This window comes from Aquila chrysaetos, chromosome 20, assembly GCF_900496995.4.
Source record: "Aquila chrysaetos chrysaetos chromosome 20, bAquChr1.4, whole genome shotgun sequence".
In the NCBI taxonomy this organism is placed as follows: domain Eukaryota; kingdom Metazoa; phylum Chordata; class Aves; order Accipitriformes; family Accipitridae; genus Aquila; species Aquila chrysaetos.
Window position 1 is genome coordinate 8,162,343 of NC_044023.1, and position 22,390 is coordinate 8,184,732.

The window sequence follows — 22,390 nt, forward strand, 5'->3', positions numbered from 1 at the left end:
GTGGACGGTACCGGGCCGTACTGGGAACACTTTAGTCGGTACAGGGGGCAACGGGGGTGGTACCAGCCTCCTCTGGGCAGTCCCGGGAGGCACTGGTGTCAGCGCTGGGAGGTGCGGGGCTACAACTGGGGGTAGTACTGGGCACGCTGGGGGTGGTGAAGGGCCGTACTGGGGGCGGCGCAGGGCTGTACTGGGGGAGCTGGGCGGGCTCCTTCCGCCCCCTGGCGGCCGAGGCCGGCTCTGCACCAGCCCCGCAGTGGGGGGGCACTGGGGACATCGTGGGGGGGTCGCGACACGGGGGCACTGGGCTCTACTGGGGACACCTGGGGGAGTCCTGGCAGGGCCTGGGGACGCTGGGGGCCGGGGCGTGGGGACACAGAGGGGTTACTGGGATGTCCCTGGGGACACTAAGTCTTACTGGGGTGGCCACGATGGCAGCGCTGGGGACACGGGAGGGGGGAACTGGTGGCCCAAGGACACTGGGGAGGGGCACCGAGCGGCCTGGGGACATTGGAGGGGTCACTGTGGTTGGTGTGGGAGCACGGCGGTGGCACTGGGGTGCCCCTGGACACTGGGCAAGGTTTTTTTGGGGGGACATATCCTGAGGACACTTGGGGGGGGAATGGGATTGCTTGGGGACACTGGGGGGATACTGGGATTTCTCCTTGGGGAGTGTTACTGGGCTTGGAGATCCTGGGGATGGTACTCGGGTACCCCCCTGAGAGCATTGTGCAAGTGTTGCTGGAGGTGACTGGGGCCACTCCAGAGAGTGATGCCGGGCTGGCTTGGTGACACTGGAAGTGTACTGGTGGGTGGCTGGGGACACTAAGGAGTGCACCCGGGAGGCCTGGGGACATTGGTGAAGGGTCCTGGAAGGGTCTCTGGGGGCACGGGGGGGGTGACTGGGGCTGGCATTTGATGACAGAGGGGAGGGGCTCCTGGGGACACCGGGCACAGGGACCTGGGGACACTGGGATGGCTTACTGGAGGGGACTGTGGGCACTGGTCCAGAGCAAGGGTTATGACCAGCGTGAGCTGGGGAACAATGGGGACATTTCCACCCACTGCCCCCAGCCTCTACCAGACCCCAGAGGAGCCCCCCAGCTCCAAGCCCCCCCCACTCCAGGTTCCACAGCAAAGCCGGAGCTAGGTGGGGGTCCCACGTCCCCGGAGGTGGCCGGGGTCACAGCCCCAGGGCAGGGGCAAAGCGGGGGGCTGGCCGGCCTTGGGCCCCCCCCCCGGCAGAAGCGCTGACGCCGGGAGCTGCAGGATTGCTGAGCTCAGCCCGCTGCAGATTTAAGGGGGTTTATCTGGGGAGGGCGGGGGGGGGGGGCGGCCCAGCTTAAGCCACGGGTGCTGAGCGCAGCACCCTGCCGTGCGGCCCCCCGGGACCTTGGCCCCGTCCTTGGCCCACATCGGGTGTGCGGCGGCGGCGGCGGCAGCGGGGCAGTCGGCGACGGGCACGGCGGGCGCAGGGAGGCGAGCGCTGGAGGCGGCGGGGGGCTGGAGCTCGTTGCCCATCCTGGTGCTGACCTCCAAGGAGCGGGTGAGCCGCAGGGCCGCGGGGCCGAGGATGGGCGCCGGGGCCAGCGCCGAGGAGAAGCACTCCCGCGAGCTGGAGAAGAAGCTCAAGGAGGACGCTGAGAAGGATGCCAGGACCGTCAAGCTGCTGCTACTGGGTATGGGGGGGGACGACACCCTGGGGGAGATACCCATCCTTTGTGCAGCTCACCCCAACAGCCCACCCAATGGTCCTCTGACACTTCCCAGCACCCCTCAACCCAACCTGTCCACCCCAACAGCACCCCCATTCCCAGGCAGCCCTAAACCCAACCTACCCACCTCAACAGCCCACCCAAAGTTTCCCTGATGCCTCCAGCACCCCTAAACCCAACCCGCCTACGCCAACAGTCCACCCAACAGCCCCCTGCTCCTAAGCACCCCTAAAACCAACCAGCCCACCCTAAAAGGCCACCCAATGTTTCTCTTGCCCCACTGGCACCCCTAAACCCAACCAGGCCACCCCAACAGCCCCCCATTCCCAGGGTCCCCTAAACCAGCTCATCTCAACAACTTGCACAACAGCCCCCCCCCCCCCCACCTCCCTGCCAGGCACCCCAAACCCAACAACCCATCTGAACAGCCCAAGCTAAGAACTCCCAGCTTCCAGGTGGCCCCCAAACCCAACGAGCCCACCCAACATCCCCCCACTCCCAGCACCCCCTGACCCCAACCAACCTATCTCAAGAGCTTTCACCAACACCACCTACGAGCACCCCAACCCAGCAGCCTCCCTCACCCCTCCTAGGCACCCCCATGCAGCTCACATCACCACCCCTGTGTCTGTCCCTACAGTCCCCCAGCACTGTGGGTCCCTCCCAGCTGCCCCAGTGGTGCCCAAGGACTGGGGTGCCCTGGATGTCGTGGGGCCATGGGTGCCATCGCTGTCCTCCTGGCCCAGCCCAGGGCACGTCCTCCTGCCCTGCACAGGCTTGGGGCATCGGGTGGAGGTTGGCGGGGTTGCGATGCCACCATGTCCCCTACCCCTCCCCTGGGTCCCCGAGCATGTCCCCGGCTGAGCTGCCACAGATCCCATTAGCCACAGCGGCTCAGCCCAACCCTAATACCAGCTGGCACCAGGCTGTAATCCCCCTGCCCTGAACCATGGATCTGGCATGGCCACCAGTGCCCCCCAGCCGTGCCAGGCACCGGGGGTCCTGGGGGTCCAGCGCGGGGCACAGCCGGGGTGCCCTTGCCGTGGGCACTGCCATGACCCGTGCTTTGTCCCCGCAGGAGCAGGGGAGTCGGGGAAGAGCACCATCGTCAAGCAGATGAAGTAAGTGCCAAGGGGTGCCACTTGGCTGTGCCTCACCGTGCCATGTGCCTGCCCTGTGCACCCACCCCTTAGTGCCTTGCTCAACCCACAGCGCCCAGCTCAGTCCCATACTGCACCCATGTGTCACCCCATCCACCAGTGCTCCACCCACCCCTATGCTGCACCCGTGGGTGCCCCCCCACCCCGCAGCACCCAGCTCAGCCCCACGCCCCCCCCTCCCTTGCCAGGATCATCCACCAGGACGGTTACTCACTGGAGGAATGCCTGGAGTTCATCGCCATCATCTACAGCAACACGCTCCAGTCCATGCTGGCCATCGTGCGGGCCATGACCACCCTCAACATCCAGTATGGGGACTCGGCTCGCCAGGTGAGGAGCACCCCATGCTGGGCAGGGGGGTGTCCCCCAGCTCCCCGGCCCCACTGAGCCCTTCTCCCTTGTAGGACGATGCCCGCAAGCTTCTGCACCTCTCAGACACCATTGAGGAGGGCACCATGCCCAAGGAGTTGTCAGACATCATCGGGCGGCTCTGGAAGGACACAGGCATCCAAGCCTGCTTTGACCGCGCCTCTGAGTACCAGCTCAATGACTCGGCTGGCTAGTACGTAGTGGGGGTGTTTTCGGGGGTGGGCTGTCGGGTGCCAACCCCTGTCTCATGCCTGCTGTGTGCCTGGCCAGCTACCTGTCAGACCTGGAGCGCCTGGTGACTCCCGGCTACGTCCCCACGGAGCAGGACGTGCTGCGCTCTCGCGTCAAGACCACCGGCATCATCGAGACCCAGTTCTCCTTCAAAGACCTCAACTTCAGGTGGGGGCCGAGCCCCCGGTGAGGGCTGGTGCCAGGGTGGTGGGCAGGGGTTGGGGGGGTGCTGACCCCCTCTTGTCTTGTCCAGGATGTTTGACGTGGGTGGCCAGCGCTCAGAGCGGAAGAAGTGGATCCACTGCTTCGAGGGGGTGACCTGCATCATCTTCATCGCGGCCCTCAGCGCCTACGACATGGTGCTGGTGGAGGATGACGAAGTGGTGAGGAAAGCTCACCACCCTATACCGCCTCCGCTTTGTCCCCGTCACGATGTGGGGGGGGGGTCACCATGGGGCTGTGTCCCTCCACAGAACCGCATGCACGAGAGCCTGCACCTCTTCAATAGCATCTGCAACCACCGCTACTTCGCCACCACCTCCATCGTCCTCTTCCTCAACAAGAAGGATGTCTTCCTGGAGAAGATCAAGAAGGCCCATCTCAGCATCTGCTTTCCGGACTACGACGGTGAGGGTGGCAGCGGGTCTCCCACCGGGTGCAGGGTGGGTGGTGGTGGGGTGCGGTGAAGGGTTGGGTGCCAGCACCCTGCAGCAGCCACCCACCAGGTGTCCTCAGCACCCCACGCAAGCGACGCCGCACTAGCCTTGCTCACGGACCAAGCAAGGTTTGCCCACCCAGGGGAGCGCTGGGTGACGCTGGGCCAGCACCCGTGGCGGGGGGACCCATGGCTCAGGAGGGGACCCCGCTCACTGCCATGCCACCAGGTCCCAACACCTACGACGACGCGGGTAACTACATCAAGCTGCAGTTCCTGGAGCTGAACATGCGGCGGGACGTGAAGGAGATCTACTCCCACATGACCTGCGCCACCGATACCGAGAACGTCAAGTTCGTCTTTGACGCCGTCACCGACATCATCATCAAGGAGAACCTCAAGGACTGTGGGCTCTTCTGAGCCCCAGCCCCAGCACCCCCTCCCCAGCCCGGGCCTCCCCCCCCCCTGGAGCCCAGCCCCACCGCTGACCCCCCCCCCCCCCCCACCTCTGCAACCATCTCCACTTGCCCCAGACCCCTGGGATTTGACCCACTCGGCCCTGGAGCCACCCCTGGGTGGGGGGCATGGCCCCGCTCCCCCTCCCCACCAGCCCTCCCGCCGGCCGGCGCTGTGGGGCACCCGGTGCTGCTGGGTGCTGGGGGACACTGGGTGAGCTTGGGTGCTGGGGGTCCCTGGGTTCCCTCTGGAGCTGGGGGTGCTGGGGGTCCCTTGGGGGGGCTGAGGGTCCCTGAGTGCCACTTGGAGCTGAGGGGTACTGGGGAGTCCTGGGGGTCCCTGTGTAGTCCTTGGAGCTGGGGGGGTCCTAGGGGTCCCTGGGTTCCCTTTGGAGCTGGTGGGGTACTGGGGGGTCCTGGGGGTCCCTGGATACCTCTTGGGGCTGAGGGGTCCTAGGGGTCCCTGGGTTCCCTTTGGAGCTGGGGGTGCTAGGGGTCCCCAGATGACCCTTGGTACTAAGGAGACTGGGGGTCTCTGGGTGCCCCTTGGGGTCCTGCAGGGTGCTGGGGGTCCCTGGTACCCCTTGGAGCTGAGGGGTGCTGGGGGGGTCCCTTGGGTGCTAGGGGGTCCTGGGATTCCCTGGGTACCCCTTAGAGCTGGGGGGTGCTGCGGGTGCCTTGGGTCCAGGGTGTCCATGGGTGTCCCCCGGAGCTGGGGGTCCCTGTGGGCTGCTGGGCACGAGATCTCCTTCAGGGCCACAGGTCACTGGGTGTCCCCGAGGACTGCGTGGTACTGGGGTCCCCTGGGTGCCACCATCCCCCGTGCTGCAAGGCCAGTGAGTGATCATGCCCCCCCCCCGCCTCAGCGGCACCAACAGCTGCTGAGCCAGCATCCCCGGGGGAGCTCAGCCCCCCAGCAACGGCCCAGCTCCCTCCCCAAGGGTCCCGCTGCTACCCCCACTTCCCACACCCAGGGGATGCTGCCAAGCCCCCGGGGTGATGCCAGCCCACCCCGTGTCCCTCTCCCAGCCCCGGGGCCCCTCCAGTCCTCCTGCAGAGGTGAAACACCCATGCCCACCCCCGGGTCACAGGGTAGGGAGGGGTCAGTATATATATTTTTCTTCTTTTTTTTTTTTTTTTTTTTTCCTTTCTACATTTTATTATTTCAAACCATGTGAACAATTCGGTAAAACATCCTGTGGGAAAAGCAAGGCCGCAGGCACCAGCTGAGGGGGCCCCCCCAGGCCGGGGGGGGACAGCGGGGGCCGCTCTGTACAGCGGGCTCTCCTCGCCCAACGCAACAGCTAGCCCTACAAAACTAGGCTTAGAAAGAAGAGGGGGGGGGGGGAATACAGGCAGCGGGCAGCAGCCCCCTGCCCGCCCTCCTGCCCAGCCACTGCCTGCCGGGGGCTGCCCATCCCTCTGGGCGGCGGGGTGGGGGGCAGCGAGGCGGGGTGGGGCACGGACCCCCCCCAAGGCACACGGTTGGGGGGTGGGCTGGCCATGGAGGACATCGCCACCACGTAGCACTTGACGCTTTTAAATAGTTTGGTAAAAAGGTTTCTTTAAAAAGCAACCTCGCCCCAGCCGGTGTGGTGTGGTTTTTTGCACGGTTTTGGTTTTGTTTTTTTTTTTTCTTTCTTTTCTGGTTTACTAAAAGGAATGTCATCGGTCGTGTTTTCGGCCGGGTGGGCATCCCCGAGGGGACCCCTGTGTCCCCCCCGTGCCAGCAACACTTGCAATGTAAACAATGAGAGCGCCTGGGCTCGGGAGCGAATGAACTGGGGGGCTGGAGTGGTTCAGGGGTTAAAAACCAAGATTAAAACCTCGTTTTCCCCAGGAAGGGCGACGCTGGCGAGGAGGAGGAGGAGGAGGATGGCGGGGGGGGAGCGTGGGTGGCAGGGGCGACACAGGGCCTGCCACCACGCTGGCACCCAAAAAGTCTCTTTATGGGGTGGGGGCAGAGGGATGAATCCGAAGAGAAGCAGGAGTAGGGGGGCGGCACGGTCCTTCCTTCACCGGCGTGGCCGGGGGTCCTAGGAGAGAGCGGGTGGTGAGCGGGTGGGGTCTGGGGATGGGGGGCACGGGCACCCACCACCAACCTGTGCCATGGTGGGACGGCAGGCAGCGCCCGTCCCATCCCCAGAGGATGCTCCGTGACCACCCCGTTTTGGGAGTCACCACTGGGACCACCACCCACCTGGGCAGCGCCGGCCCTCAGAAGAGCCCGCAGTCCTTCAGGTTGTTTTTGATGATGACGTCGGTGACGGCGTCGAAGACGAACTGCACGTTCTTGGTGTCGGTGGCACAGGTGAAGTGGGTGTAGATCTCCTTGGTGTCCTTCCGCTTGTTCAGGTCCTCAAACTTGCTCTGGATGTAGCCGGCCGCCTCGTCGTACTTATTGGCCCCTGGGGAGGAGGAGACACTGGGCTGCCCCACGGCCACCCGGGGGCACCGGAACCCCCCGACACCAACACCGAAGGGGTTTGGGCTCGGCTCGGCTCCCCACGCCGCCGCAGCCACCACCCTGATACCAAACTGATGCTCCCCAGGCACAGTGAGCCTCAGCTAAACCCCCCCAGGGCTGCTGCCCCTTGTCCCCCTCCATCTTCCCCCACCCCCTGGGGCACCTCAAACACCACTGCACGCCACTTGCTGCCCCAACACACCGCTCCCCGGGCACAGGAGAGCCACCATCTTCATCCCCAGCATCTCCTGCTACACTGCCTGGGCAAGGTGATGCCTGCTCCTCCTGCCGGGGTGGGCACCAAGGGACCCCGTTGGTACCTGTGTACTCGGGGAAGCAGATGGTCAGGGGGCTGTGCACGATCTTCTCCTCAAAGAGGTCCTTCTTGTTGAGGAAGAGGATGATGGATGTGTCCGTGAACCACTTGTTGTTGCAGATGCTGTCGAAGAGCTTCATGCTCTCGTGCATCCGGTTCTGGCAAGGGAGACAGCAGCCTGAGCCGGGCAGGGACCACCAGGCAGTGCCCACCCAACTGCTGCCCAACCTGCCGCCCCCCACACTGCTCCCGCCTGCCCGGGCAGGGGATGCCGAGGGCCCTGCAAGGCTTGGGTCTTGCTGGCCAGGGCACTGGTGGCCACCAGAGGAGGAGGTGCTCCCCCGGCCCCCAAAGGAGGGGATGGCTCACGGTGCCGGCTCCATCCCCCCGACTCACCATCTCCTCGTCTTCAGCCAGCACCAGGTCGTAGGCACTCAGGGCCACGCAGAAAATGATGGCCGTCACCCCCTCGAAGCAGTGGATCCACTTCTTCCGCTCTGAGCGCTGGCCGCCCACATCAAACATCCTGCGGCAGGGAGGCAGCGTGGCAATGGGCGGCAGCTCCCGGCCCCACCACCCTCGCCCCGCTCCCTGCCTCAGTTTCCCCGGCTGCCCAGAGCAGGAGCTGTGCTGGGAAAAAGCACCAGGGCGGGCAGAGCATGGCACCTCCAGCCCAGGGATTTTGCCGGTGCCGCGGATCTGCCCCGGCACCTGCCACCCATCCCAGGGACAGGGCAGTGTCTGGGCTCAGATCCCAGCCAGAGCAAATCCTCGCCATGAGCCAGGCAGGATCAGGCCACCTTTCCCAGGGGCTGTCAGCACCGTGCTCCTTCGAGCCGGGCTCCAGGAGATGCTCTCAGAGACCCGTTCCGGAGAGGGCACTGCAGGGTTTTGCCAAAGACCTTGGACTGAGGGGAGCCACCGGTGCTCAGCCGAGCGCCTGTGGGCTCGGCAGGATTGCAGGCAGCACGAGGACTCACGGGATGATCCTGGTGCACCGCGCGCCTCTCCCGCTGCAGGCGGCAGAGGATGCCCTGCCTCCACCAAGAGCCCGGCAGCAGCACCACATCCACCGCCAACCACCCGGCCGGCGGGGAGGCTTCCTTGCTGACGTGCCCCCTCCCCGAACCATCCTCTCCGCCCCGCTGACACCTCCAAAGCACGGCCCCGGCGATGCACAACCAAGCCCCTCCATCCCACCGGGGTGGCACAGGGGTCCCTGCGAGCCCCCCCGCACTCAGAGAGGACCCCAGCAGATCCACTGCAAAGTGACTAAATCCCCCGGGATGTGCACAATGCTGGCTTTTTGCCTCGGAAACTGAAGCCCTGACTATTTCCCCTGGGTTTTCAGTGGAAAGCAACCCCGGGGTGCCAGCGGGCAGCAGCACCGGTGCCTGACCCCAAGACCCCCGGCTCCCGCCCAGCGCTCTTCCCACGACGGAAGCGGCGTCACGCACCCGGAGGATGTCTTCCCCCTTCCCCTCCTCGCCAGAGGCTGGATCCGCCCCCGGGCTGAGCCCTGCGAGGCGTTTTTGAGGCTGCTCCAGCTATTTCGGCGGTTTCCGCTCTCTCCGAGGCAGCAGCTCCCGCCATGAGCAAACCCAGGGGGGGCTCGGTGCATGCAGCGTGCAAGCGGGATCCAGCCCGGCACAGGGAGGGAGGGGTTTGGTTTTTTGCCTCGGAAAACGCAAAAGGGAAAGGGTCGGACATACTTGAAATGCAGGTCCTTGAAGGTGAAGTGGGTCTCTACGATGCCGGTGGTCTTCACCCTGGTGCGCAGCACGTCCTGCTGGGTGGGGATGTAGTCGGTACGGGCTATCCTCTCCAGGTCGTTCAGGTAGCTGGGGAGGGAGCAGAAAGGCGCTGTGGAAGCTGGACCGTGGGGCACGACCCACCCAAATCCCACGGGGCATCCCCACACCACCCCAGAGTCCCCTGCCCACGCCCCGGCGTCGTCCGTTCGGCGTGGGCAGCGCCAAGCCGGGCGGCGCAGCAGACCCCATCTGCACGCCGGGGTCACCCCGCGGCCCTGCCAGACGCAGGCAGGGCAGGGCAGGACGGCCAGCTGCTGGGACGGCAAGGGGACGCACGGGAACGAGGGCTCGGGGGGCACCGCGCCGGCACCAGGGGCTGGGCAGGGGACGCAGCCGGGGCTGGGGGGCTCCCCCCTGTTCCCCCGGCCGTTTGCATGGGGGAAATGGCAAGAGGAAAGTATTCACTGCTATGGCAACCGGCCACAGCGCCGGCGGAAACAATCGATGGCGCCGTGCCATTTATAGTCAAAAAACACAAAGGGCTGGCGTCCTGGGAGGAAGCGGGAGGCGGGCGGCCGGAGGGATGGGGAGCAGCACGGCCGGGGGGGTTGCTGCCCATCCTGAGCCCCCCAGGGTGGCATCGCCTGCCCTGCTGTCTGCCCCAGCCCTGCCGGACCCCAGCTCCCGGCAGCGACGGTGGCTCGGTCCCCACGCAGCCGCCGACACCGGCCCAGGGTTGCCGGCGGCGGGGGGATCAAGGCGGGTTTCGATTTCTCCAGCTCACGTTGCTTTAATTGGGTTATTATAAACAGGCTCCTTTAAGCAAATTAGGCTTGCGCTAATTAAGGCCTTTGCAGCCCCGTAATCTGGTGAAAGTCAGATTACAGCTCGCGAGGCCACGGGGATCCCCGGCTCTGATGGCAGCGCGGCCGCCCGCCAGCTCCCGGGAAGCCCTTTGGTGTGCCGGAGCAAAGCCGAAGCCACGGGTGGGTGCCCCGGGACCCCGCTGCGGGTGCGAGGGCGGGGGGGCCAGCACGCCGCCGCTGCCGCCACGGAGCAGCTCGAAAACAGCCGGAAACACAGGCGGCCTCCGGCTGCCAAAAAAAACAGGAAACACAGCGGCAGGGCCGTGCGCGGTGCCGGCGGCACTCGGACCTCGCACCGAGCCCCCGGGGTGCCGGCGAGCACCTGCCCCGGCACCCTGAGCTCCTGGCACCCCAAGGGGCTGTGGAGGAGGAGGCTGGGGGCTGCTGCAGAGGGCTGGGGTGCAGGTGGGCTGCGTGCTGGGCACGGCACGGGGCTCCTCATCCCCAGGGTGCCCTGTGCCAGCGGCACCGCGGGCACAGCACCATCCCCACAGGGACGGACGGGGCATCAACTACCCCACTGGCATCTCCACAGGGCTGGGAAAAGGCTGGAGCGACAGCTGGAGGGGGCTCCCAGTTAATACTTGTCCAACCCCTGTAATCTGCCAAACGCTCCATAAATGCACTTACGGCAAATGCTCTATTTGCAGACACTTTGCAGATATATTTGCTCGAACTGTGCGCGTGAGCTGCCAGGCACCTGCCGGGTCTCCCGTGCCTCCAAACCAGCACCCACGGCACAGCGCGGCACTGCCGGCAAATGCCGGCGCTGACTGGGGAGCGATGGGGCTGAGCAGGACAGGGGCTGGGGAGGGTGGGCAGGTGCCGGGCAGAAGGAAGCAAAAGCCACGAGTGCCAGAGGAAAGCACTGCCAGGAGCTTCTCCGGGCTCGGTGCTTGCCAGGAGGTTTCCTGCAACCTCTTCACCCCAGTGACCTCAGTGCAGAAGAAGGACCTGCCAGTGCCAAGCGGGAGGGGACGGCTGGGCTGGCACACAGGGGACCAAGCAGCCCCCAGGATGGTGGCGAGTCCCAAGGGCGCTCAATCCTCAGTGGGACCAGCCTTGGTGGGGGTTTCCCAGGACACCATGAGCTCCCCCCAGCACTGCTTTACCGCAGCGGGTCTAGGCAGAGAGGACAGGAGGGCACCATGCGAGCTGAGCACAGCCTCGGCTGCACCGCCCTCTCCAGCAATCATACTTTAGGCAGATTAACTTATTTATTAAATCTCTTCAGGGATAAACCCAACCAGATGCAGGCAATTTATCTACCTCAACACCAGTTTGCCAGCTAATACGCCAGCGTAATGTCAAGTCCTTCCGTATAAATTCATTTAAAAGGAAAAAGAAAACCCTCTTGTGCATCCTGTTCAGATATAAGGGTCCCCAGTGCTTGCTTTGGGGCTTTTCCTTGCCTTCATGGCCCATGCCCGCAGGCAGAGCGATGGGCAGGACTCCCAGCTATGCTCACACGGGGGGAGGCATCTCAGGATGCAGAGGCCAGGGGAGAGCATCCCCAGGGAAGGGCAGTGGGCACAGCGTGGCAGCAGGAGGGGGATGCCCCGGTACCCCCCTCCCAGGGGACGCAGCACCCTGCCAGGGGAGGAAACAGCTTTCGAAATATCCGCCTTCCCAGTTCTGCTCCAGCTCAGCCCCAGTGCCAGGCGGGAAGTGGCAGCACCAGCCCCCAAGCCTGGCAATGGGGAACAGCAGCCCCCGGGGGGATTTTCTGTTGCTCAATAAAAGTGATGCTGCCCACAGGGCTCTGATCCAGCCAAGCTGGGGGAGAGGAGCAGGGGTACTCACTAGGCAGCAGAGTCGTTCAGCTGGTACTCTCGGGAGCGATTAAAACAAGCCTGGACTCCGTTGTCAGCCCACAGCCTCCGGATCACGTTGGCCAGGTCCTCTGGCATGATGCCCTGCTCCTCGGCGGTGCAGGAGAGCGCAAAGAGCTGCCGAGCATCATCCTGCAGGGAAAAAACAGGGCTCAGGCATTGGCACAGGGTTATTGGGGCTCACTCTGCCCTGAAGGACCTGACTGGAGCCTACCATGTCCCACCCGGACAGCAGGGCAGGAGCTCCAGCGGTGGATGGCGATGAGACCCAAGGGAAGCAGTGGGACCCCCACCCCTGCAGCCATCAGGACCCGTGCCCGGGCAGACACCCATGGGTTATACTTTGGGTCCTCTCCATCCTCAGCGCCAGGGACAGGAGGTCACAGCCAGCTAGGGAGCGGCAGGCCTTGGGCAGGGCCACCCTTAATCCTGGTCCAGCTTTGGGTGCATCTGCTTTTGCTCCCCGAGAACCCCCACCCCTCCCAGGCGCGGCGGGAGCAGGAGGGCACCCACCGCTCTGGAGGAGTCTCCAAAGTCAATCTGCAGGTTCCCCATCGCCTTGATGATGGCCATGATGGACTGGATGGTGTTGCTGTAGACCACGGCTTTGTACTGCCGGCACTCCTCCTCTGAGTAGCCATCCTCGTGGATGATCCTGGGGCAGGGGAGAAAAAGAGGCAAGGTCAGCCCTTTGCGGGGCACCCGGGGGTGCTGCTCCCCACCCACGCTCTGCGGCATGGGGAGCTTTTCCCAGCCACCACCAGTTTCGGAGCCCATGGCCGAGGCCTGCATGGTGCCGGCTGCAGCGATGGTGTGGGGACCACTCACTTCATCTGTTTGACGATGGTGCTCTTCCCAGACTCGCCGGCACCTGTGAGGAAACAAGAAGGGGGGGCAAGCAGTGAGGTGCTGCCTGAAGCTGGGGACCCCCACCCTACTGGGACCCCCCTAGCCCAGGGAGGGAGGGCAGCGGATGCCTCAGCCATCGGAGAAGAGCTCCCAGCGTCGGCTGGAGCAGATGCTTGGACAGGCACCGGGAATATCAGGGCCAAGAAAGGGGGAGGAAAAGGCGAGCCTGGGGGACACCTTGCAATAGCTCCGGAGAGGAGAAATGACACCTGCTCCGGGCCAGGAAAATGGCATCAACACAGTAATGTTTGCCCCGTGGTCCTGGCATGCTGCAGCCGAGACGACTGGCAGCCCCGGCTTCGGCCGAGTTCGGGAGCGGGGAGCCCCCTGCGACGGGGAGATAAGCCCTTCCTATCACCCTCCATCCCAGCTCCAGGCAGAGCCTGAGCTTAGCTGTTGCATCCTGCATCCCACATCCCGCATCCCACATCCCGCATCCCCACTGCGCCGGGGGACGATGGAGCATCAGCACTACCACATGCCCATGGCTGGAGCTGGCAGCAGCCAGGATGCGGAGATGCTCGTGCCACCAGGTACGGGCAGGGAGCCGGGCACCCAAAGCCGAGCACCCCAGGGAACTCGGGAAGAAGCTGCCGCCTCCACCAGCCAGCTCAAGCGGCTCCCGGTGGGATCAGCCGCCCCCGCGTTGCTTTTTTAAATAGCGCGCACTTTCCAGCCTGCCGGGTCCTGTGCCCCAGCCTGGCTGCGGAGGCGGCTGCCAGCAGGGAAAGCCGACGGCTTTTGGGTTGGGTTTATTTTTCAGCATCAAAATGCAGGATGCCAGGGGTTCAGAGGAGATGGCCGGGGCACCTAAAGCTCCCCCTCTGCCACTCTGTTCCCCCTGGGGACGTCACCTCCATGCAGGCGACGTGCAGCTCCTGGCCCAGCCCTCCCTCTCCGGGCTGAGAGCAGGGAAAGAGCAAAGTCACCCCGGCTGCAAGAAAGGGGAAGCTCAAAGGGGAAGCGGAAAGGGACGGCACATGTCCCTTGTCCCCTCTCTGGGCAGGGAGTGCCACGGAGACGGATGAGCGCCTGGCTCGCCTTGCCCCAGGACCCCCAGCAGGATGAGCCCCCTTTGGCCGAGGACCAGCGCAGTCCTTGCCTCTGGGTGCAAATCCCAGGGGATCCCCCCAAGCCAAGTCCATCCCTGCGGCCTCTCCAAACCCTCTCGGCGGGTCCCCTCGCTGCTGCCCTCAGCCATGGAGCTGCCCTTACGGGGGGCCCCAAGCAGGCAGCAGCAGGGCTGCGCCGGCACGGCCGCAGAGGAGGAAGAGAGATTACAGAGGACTTTAAAAAAAAAAAAAAAAAAATTTAAAAAAAATGGAGATTATGCTAAAATTAACTGGGAAAAACAGAGCCCGTCATGCCAGCTGAGACACGGCGGCAGGGAGCAAACGCCTTCTGCCCATGCCTGTGCCACCGGCGTAAGTGCAGCTTGGGTGATGGGCACGTACCCCTCAGATATCACTGCGGGTGCCGCTCAGGGCATGGACCCCCCCGAGGCTGGGGCCATATTGAGGCTATACAGACCCTACATTTATTGCTACGACCACCCCACTCCACGGTTTCCATGCAATACGTGCTGAGGGAGAGGCTTTGCTCAGCCCGGAGGTGAGCATTTGGCACGGCGGGGACTCTCCGGCGCTGCCGACCCAGCCTCCACCGGCGCCCTCGGGATGCTGACGCGGCACCCAGCGCAGCCCAGCCGGTGTTCGTGGTCAGTGCTGGCAACTCCTGCCCGGAGCTGGGAGCAGCAGGGGGAAGGACTCAGCATATCCCTTCATTTTTTCCATTAAATACCTCTGGTTTCTGACAATACCGCCCTGTACCGCCAGGCTCGGTGGCCAGGGCCGGCTGCATTCACCGTGCCTTTCCCCAGCGGGTGCCCGGACAGGGAAATTGAGGCACGAGGCAAGGGAAGACCCTGCTTACAAGCGTCCCTGGGGTGAGGTGCCAGACAGTCGTTCCCCAGTCTCCTGCTCTGCCTGACATTTGCTCCCTGCCCGGGAGGGAACAACTCACCCCCGGGACCCCCTGCCTGCTCCCGGCAGGGTGACAGCCACCGGCAGAGCGGCAGTAGCCGGCAGCCGCCGAGGCCGGCCATTTCCCTTGCAAACTTCCCCCGCGACTCAAGGCTCCTTCCCCGCAGCCTGCAGAAGGCGGCCGTGCCATTGCCCCCCCCCCCCCATTTCAAGCGAGCACCTCTGCTTGCCGGGAGCTCACCCTGCACGAGAGCCCGCAGGCTTGCGGTGAGCAGAAATTCAGGCCTGAATTAATAACACTCCCCGGCTACCCCACCAGCGTCCAGAAGGAAGCCGGGGTGGCAGCAATTAGTGTGTGCCCCCCCCCCTCCAATTTCCCTTTCAGATCATTGCATTCGCCTAACGAAGGGGCCAGGTAATTGCCAGGGAAGCTGCGTGCCTCCCCACCGCCGTGCCACCCCCAGCATCGGCCGGTGCCCGATGGGCACCCCAGTACCAGCGGCTCCCACCCAGCTGAGCATGGGGGGGGGACCCTTCCCAGCCCCCCCAGGCAAACACGGTGGAGGGGAAGGGTTTCCAATCCCCGGAAAACCCCGGCTGCCGTCCATTCAGCCCCAAAACAATCCCCGGGCAGGGTGCCAGCCGCTGGCTTCCACCCTCCTGCCCAAACCAGGCAGGAGGCAGGCAGCGCCGGAGGGGCTTCGCGTCCTTTGGACCCCCCGTGCTGGCCAGGCATCGGGGGGAGATCGAGAGAAGCTCCCCACCATGGGCTGACCCCGCGGCCGGGCTTCTCCAGCCCTGCCCGCGCTGCCCACCCTTCCTGCCTGCCCGGACTGGGCAGCGCTCATTCCCAGAGCAGCGCCCGTCAAAAATAGGAGGAGAGCTCTCTCCCGAGCCCATTTCCCCCTCTTCTTGTTAAAAATAATCTTCAAAAATTTAAAATAAGCAAGCAGCTGCCCAGCTCCAAAACACCCTGTTAATCCACCAGCAAAAAATTTATTTAGCCAACATATATTTTGCAGCCCATGATTTAAGATGCTTTCTGGCCAGCATATATTTAATGCCATATATTTAAGGAGCTGGTCACAGGTTTCAGGGTCCACCTCACCCCACATCGCTGAGAGGGGATTTTCCATCTTGCAGCACGGCACCATCCTGTTTTATGCCTTCAAATATCCAGGCGTGGATGGAAGCGATGCACAGCTGGAAAATTTTCCTTATTATGGGGGAGAAGCTGGAATTCAATCCGCCAGTGGGTCCGGAGCCATCCCCATCCCCAGCACCCAGCGCCCCGTCCCCAGCCACTGTGCCGGCAAGTTTTCCTGGCCTGGCAAACAGCAGCTATTATTTGAGCAGGGATTTACTGATGGTTTTTACTGCTGGACAAACCCTCCGATCCCCTTCCCTGCAGGACAGACAGACAGCTGGACAGAGGGACGGCTGCAGAGCCCACCCCACCTCGCCACCCCCATCTAACTGGATTTTCAAAGGTGTGTGTTAAAAGCAGAGTTACCCCAAAGACTGAAAAAATAATAATAAAAAGAGATTCCCCTCGACATTTTCCTTCCTACCCAAAATAGATGGAAAATTGCTGTAAAAATAATCGCGTTTTTTTAAAAACCTCGCAGCAACACAGGGCGTTTTTCCCAGGGGCCGTTCCGTTCCGGCACAGGGCTGGCCACTTCCCAGGAAGAGCCCGCGCATCGGCAGCCGGTGGGATGCCACGTCCCCAGGCGGGACCCCAAAAAATTGGGGGGCACTGGGGAGGTGCAGGCCCCCCTGTCCAAGGCAGCCGATGGAGACACATTAAAAAAACCACCACAAATATAAATAAAATAGAAATAAATCAGCAGCAAGAAGGATGTTTGGAGCACACGGGGAAGGAGGAGGTGGGCTGGGGATGGTTTCCCAGGGGTGGCATGGCAAACACACCCCCGGTGCTGACGAGGGCCGCTGGGCTTCGCAAGCTGGACAAAACTATCCTTGTGCCAGGCTTTTTCCAGGAATCCTGGAACTTTGCTGCTCTGTTTCTGCCCCTGCCATAGCTGGAGCAGTCCCTCTCCCCCTCCGCTGGCACCAGCCACCTTGGTGCCCTCGCCCCCCCGCACCGGCTGCGCCGGCACCGGGGCGGCTGGGGAAGAGCACCCGCACGGCTCAGCAGCGAGCTGTCCCCTCCTCCCGGACACATTTGGGGTTGCCGGCATCAATTTTGGGGCTCAGCCCTAGAAAAGGGGGTTCCTGAAGACTGTCACCCACCGCGCCCACCCAGCCGCTCCAGGCACGGGGACACCATGATGCTCCCTGCGTTCCCCCCCCCCCGCCCCAAACACCCGGAGCGGCTCTGGTGCAGCCCGTGCCGGAGAGCTGCCCCCGGCGGTGCCATGCCCCCACGCCTGGGTGCCATCATCCCCTCCACACCACCCTGACAGGGTGCGGGCTCACCCGCTGGCACGGCCGGGATGCCGCCGCCGGCACCCTTCTCCCCCCGCCTGGGTTTTCTGCTAGCGGGGATGGAGGATTACTCAGCTCCCCCAGCTCCGGTGATTCAGCCGGCCTCCGGCCCGGAAACCCGCGCTCCAGCCCGGAGCAGGAAACCCGGCGGCTGCGGAGAGGCCAGGCCGGCCCCGGCTACGGCAGCGGCACTCAGGCACCCGCCGGCACCCACAGCCCTGGGAGAGCTCAGCCATGGGACACCTTCTTCTGTAAAGCTATATATATATAGGTAAAGCAACACATATGTGTGCTTTTTAATATATATATAAATCAATTTATACAATGCTCCGTACAAAAGAGCGATACATATAGACAAAAAAGCAATATATATAAAATATATTTCGAATGCATATATGTAAAAATATATAAAAAATATATACATATAAGCCTGCCGCCTCTCCTGGGCAAAGCCTTAGCTCATGTCGGAGCAGAGGGCAGCTGCCTGCACACCAGCGGGGACATCAGGGTGACCCATCCCAGGGCGTGGGTGCCAGGCTCCTTCCTCCCGTCCCATCCCAAGCCTGGCCACCAGCTCCAGGGGGTTGGATGTAGGGTACACCCAGATCTAACAGCTCCGAGCTCTTCCCTGCTCCCCCTGCACTGTGACACCTCCTGGTCCGTGGCCAGAAACACCACCGGGGCCCCACCAGTGTCCCCACCGAAGGGAGGACCCGACCCCCTCCCATCACCCTGGGCTGGGGCAGGAGGGAGGACGAAAACAAAACCCCAAGACAGGACAAAGTGCAGCAAAACAGGCAGCTCACACGCGAGCCCAGGGCAGAGCCAGGGTAACGCAGCCTCCGAAAGTCGCAGCTGGTCCCTCCCTTCCTCTATTTTTATGCAAGCCCTGAAAAAAAAAAAATATAAAGCTGCTGAGCCCTGCCCCTGCTGCCCTCGCCCCAGCTACTGGCTCGCCCAGGCAGGATCTTGTACAGGCAGCTGCCTGCGTGACCTACCCCGGTGCGACCCAGCCCGGGTGGGGTGCGAGGGGAGCATCCTCGCCCCAGGGTTTGCACCTCCAGCACTGAAAACTGCTGGGGATCGACAGGATCAACCCGCCAGCACCTTCCCCTGCCCCGTGCGCCTTCGCAGCTTCTAACGCCTCCCGAGCAGCCGAGAAATCCTTTTGCTTTCCTAATCCTCCGAAGGAAGATAAGGAATTAGGGGCTTTGAACGTGGGGACCGCTTGCCTGCCACTGATCCTGCATCCCTCCCTGAGCATCCCGGCTCCCGCGGGCAGAGGTGGGCTGGGCAGAACCCAACTTCCACCTCTGCCCAGCAGAAACGGCTGGGGACTCCAGCAGTTTGAGCCCTGGCGATGCCGAGCAGCCGATGGCAGCATCGGGAGGTGCTGGCAGCGCTGCTGCATGGGGCGGATGCTCCAGGTGCTTTCAGGTGCCGGCAGCGGCTCCTGGCCTCTCCCAGCACCAAAACCTTGGGAGGTTGTTGGTTTCCAGCAGCAGGGAGGGGGGGATTGCTTCATTTGGGGGGGGGGAGGATTGCTTCATTTGGGTCTTCTCCCCATCAGACACCGGAGCTCTCTGGCACGCAACCTATCCGGCACGCAACCTATTCAGCACGCAACCTATTTGCCGGAGCCGGCAAACGGCAGAGGAAAACCTCCAGGCAGCGGCAGGTGCTGCAGGCAGGAGCAGCGCTGTGCCCACGCCTGCCATGCCGGCTGCCATCGCGGGGGTCCTGCCCGTCCCCGCCGCACCGACAGCGCACGTCCATCCCTCTCCAGCTCCCCCGCCACGGCGAAGGAAAGGCAGAAGCAGGCACGTGGCCACGCACAGGGCACGGCACTGAGCCGAGATGGCTTCACCGGTCAGCCCCAAGCCCTCCGCGGTGCCGGTGGCCGGCACAGTCCTACACTCCCGCCGCCACCGCCGCACACCGAGACGGGTGCTCTCCGATCGCACCACGTCCTGCCCAGCTACACTGGCAGCTCCGAGCTGCAGCTGCCAGACGGCACGAGTCGCCAGCAAAAACCACACCGTGCTTGGTAGAACCATCTCCTCTTCATGCCGCGGGCTGATTCGACACAAAGGGTGAAGCTATTTTTCTCCTTGTTTTCTTTCCTCCCTAATTTTCCCTCCCTATTTCTGGAGGACACAGGAGGGCTGCAGCCCCCAGGGAGGACCGCGGAGCTCTGCCTTGCCAAGCGTGCCCAAGAGCCGTGGTGCTCACCAAAAAGCACCCGCCTGGGCTCACGGGAGGCCCCGGTTCTCCTCAAAGCTTCCTCCGACCATGGGGAAAAAGATAAGCCGTAGGAAGGGTGGGCAGCGGGGACGTGGGAGCATCCACCCGACACTGCATCCCCACTTTGAGGGCTTCTGACAGAGGGGGGATGCCGCCCCCACCTCCCCAGCCGCTCCCTGCCTGCTTGGGAGGATTTTCCGGCCGCGGCTCGGCTCGGAAACGGCAGTAGTGACCCAAGGCTCCGGCGCTATTTACACCTGAACAGCTGTGAGGGCAAAAAATAAACATAAAAAAAAAAAAATTAAAAAAGAGCCATTTCGCTCTATTTTTGGCTTCAGAAACCAGCTGAGATCAGAAATGCCGCTCGTAAATGCCGGCCTTTGCAGAAGGGAGAGCGGCCGTCCTCTTCCTCCTGCCTCCACTTCGGCACAGAGCAGGACATGGGATAGGGATGCCGGCTGGCCGGCCCACACCGCGATCCTCGCTGACCGGCGAGCCCCCGGCCGCCCCTCGGTGATGCTCAGTGCCGGCTGGCTGGGCTCCCCCAACCCAGGCACCCAGAGCCGACGGCACCGGGGTAATGCTCCCCATCCCAGCCGGTCCCCTGCGGAAAGGAGGTGCCAAACCCCCCTGGCCAGCTGCACCCCCCGGCACCGTTATTTCACACCGGGCAGCGGTCCGAGAGGAGCCGAGCCAGCAGCAAGGCCCGGTGCAGGAACAACTCGCGGCGAAGGGGGGACCACGTGTTTCCCCAACAGCCTGCAAACCCCGTGGGGTTTCGCTCTGCCGGTGCCCTCCCCACCCCGGAAACAAGCGGGTCGGCGAGCTTGCGCAACCGGCGAGCCCCCGCGACGGCACAGACCCCCACCCGGCCCCCCCTCCCCAGGACGGGTCTTGCCGCCAGCACGGCTCACGCCAAGGCGAAGATAAAATAAAAATAAAAATGAAAAACCTAAGCGCTCTGTTAAACGAGCGTTTCAAGGCGTTAATTACGTATTTCTCAAGGCAGGCAGAGGTTGAGCAAATAAAGGGCTGCCGGATTTCGGCGTGACTTCCTGCTGCCGGCTGCTTCCTCTGCCGACGGCGACGAGCCGAAAGACATTTTCTGCCGGCGCTCCCCTGGCAGCAGCCGGGGATTTCTCTGCCCATCCCGGCTCCCGCCGCCCCACGGTGCCACGGGAGCCCCGCGTGCTCCCGCGTCACACCCGGAGCGAGGCTCTCCCTGGGAATTTCGGAAAGGGAATAAAAACCCCAACTGGGAGTTATTAAAAAAAATAATAAATTAAAATAAATAAGCGGCTGCCTTGCCCGCAGGCACAGGGCAGGTCTGTGAACGCCCACAGCAGCATCGCCGGGGCGCTTTGAAGAGCGCGAGCGGCCCGTTATCGGTATGAAATCGGGTATCCGTGGGGCAGTACGCCCGTGGGCTGTGCGGGGTCCTGCCTGCTGCGGGCAGCATGTGGGGCAAAGCCTGCTGCCCGAGCCCCCCGCTCCCCCACAGCGAGGGGAGGGCGAAGGCGGGATGGAGGGGCTCGGGCCCATCCCAGTGCCCCGGTGGGGGAAGGCGCGGGGCAGCGGGTGCCCGTCGGCCCCGTTACCTCCTCCCCAGCCGGTCTGTGGCGGGGGCGAGGGGAGCCCACAGAGGAGCCCCCCAGTGCAGCCCGGGGGGTCCCAGGCAGGCAGGACAGGGTGCCCAGGCTTGCAGGGCCTTTGCTGGGGGGGCCCAGCCACCAGGAGGGTGGGGATCCCCCCCGGCCTGCGCTCCGAAGGGATGTGCCCAGGCTGGACACCGATGGGGTTGGGGGTACGGTACTGCAGCAGGGAGGGGCTGGCACCCCACTTCTGGGGGACACCCAAGACTTGCTGTAGGGCCAGCACCCCACTCGCAGCGGGGGGATCCTCAAAGACTGGAGTGGGGCCACCATCCCTCTTCCAGGGGGGCTACCCAAAACCTGGGGTGGGGCTGGCACCCCACCCCAGAGGCGATCCCCCAGGCCTGCTGTGGGGCCAGCACCCCACTCCTGGGGGGATCTCTGGGGCCTGCTGTGGGGCCAGCACCCCACTCCTGGGGGGATCCCTGGGGCCTGGGATGGGGTCAACACCCCACTCCTGGGGGGGGGTCCCCCAGGCCTGCTGTGGGGCCAGCACCCCACTCCTGGGGGGATCCCTGGGGCCTGGGATGGGGCCGACACCCCACTGGGGGGGGAGGGGGAACCCCGCAGGCTGGGCTGGGGCCAGCATCCCCCTCCTGGGGGATCCCCGGGGCAGGTACCCAGGGTCGCTCCGGGGCAGCAAGGGCGGAGGCGGCGGGGCTGCCCGGTTCCGGCAGGGCCGGGCGGGGGAGCCCGTGGGGTGTCCCGGGAAGGGGAGGGGGGGGGGGTCCGCGGGGGGGGGGGGGGGGGGCGGTGTCCCGGGGTTCTCACCCAGCAGCAGCAGCTTCACCTCCCGCGCCGCCTTCTCGCCATCCTCCCGCAGGTTCTTGTCGATCATGCGGGAGCGCTCGGCGGCCGCCTTGTCCTCGGCGCTCACGGTGCAGCCCATGGCGGCGGCGGCGGCGGCGGCGGCGGCTGCCTGCGCGCGCCCGCGGCTCTGCCCTGCCCGGCCCTGCCCGCCCTGCCCGCGCCGCCCCGCCCCGCCCCTGCGCGCCGCCGCGGGGGCGGGGCCGGAGGAAGGGCGGGGCAAGGCGAGGGGCGGGGCAAGGCGAGGGGCGGGGGAAGGCGGGGGGAGGGGGAAGGCGGCGGGCGGGGTCTGTCGGGGCGGGGTCTGTCGGGGCGGGGGCGGGGCCGCCGCGGGTAGAGGGGCGGGGCCTCATCCCCGCTCGGCGGGACGGGCCCCCGCGGGGCCGCGACGGGTACCGGCGTGCGGTGCGACACGGTGGTGCCCCGGGACGGGCGGGCGCGGGGTCTCGGTGTGCCCCGGGACGCACGTGGGCAGGGAGATGGACTCTGGGTGCTGCGCTTTGGGCCTGGGGTGCTTTGGGCGCA

At 64.5% G+C, this 22,390-nt stretch overlaps 2 protein-coding genes across 2 annotated transcripts; one reads left to right on the forward strand and one right to left on the reverse strand.

The window, feature by feature from the left end:
• Positions 1 to 1,355: 1,355 nt before the first annotated feature.
• On the forward strand, positions 1,356 to 5,484 carry GNAT1 (G protein subunit alpha transducin 1). The gene is made up of 8 exons (XM_030044005.2): positions 1,356 to 1,679; positions 2,794 to 2,836; positions 3,064 to 3,205; positions 3,280 to 3,437; positions 3,515 to 3,643; positions 3,729 to 3,858; positions 3,949 to 4,102; positions 4,360 to 5,484. The coding sequence occupies exons 1-8, from the start codon at positions 1,574 to 1,576 to the stop codon at positions 4,548 to 4,550; spliced, it is 1,053 nt and encodes a 350-aa protein (XP_029899865.1). The 5' UTR covers positions 1,356 to 1,573; the 3' UTR covers positions 4,551 to 5,484.
• A 196-nt stretch (positions 5,485 to 5,680) lies between these two features.
• On the reverse strand, positions 5,681 to 22,010 carry GNAI2 (G protein subunit alpha i2). The gene is made up of 9 exons (XM_030044004.1): positions 21,830 to 22,010; positions 12,649 to 12,691; positions 12,334 to 12,475; positions 11,792 to 11,952; positions 9,081 to 9,209; positions 7,765 to 7,894; positions 7,373 to 7,526; positions 6,786 to 6,993; positions 5,681 to 6,621 (listed from the first exon to the last, which is right to left on the reverse strand). Exons 1-8 carry the CDS (start codon positions 21,945 to 21,947, stop codon positions 6,803 to 6,805), a joined length of 1,068 nt encoding a protein of 355 aa, XP_029899864.1. The 5' UTR covers positions 21,948 to 22,010; the 3' UTR covers positions 5,681 to 6,621; positions 6,786 to 6,802.
• Positions 22,011 to 22,390: the final 380 nt, after the last annotated feature.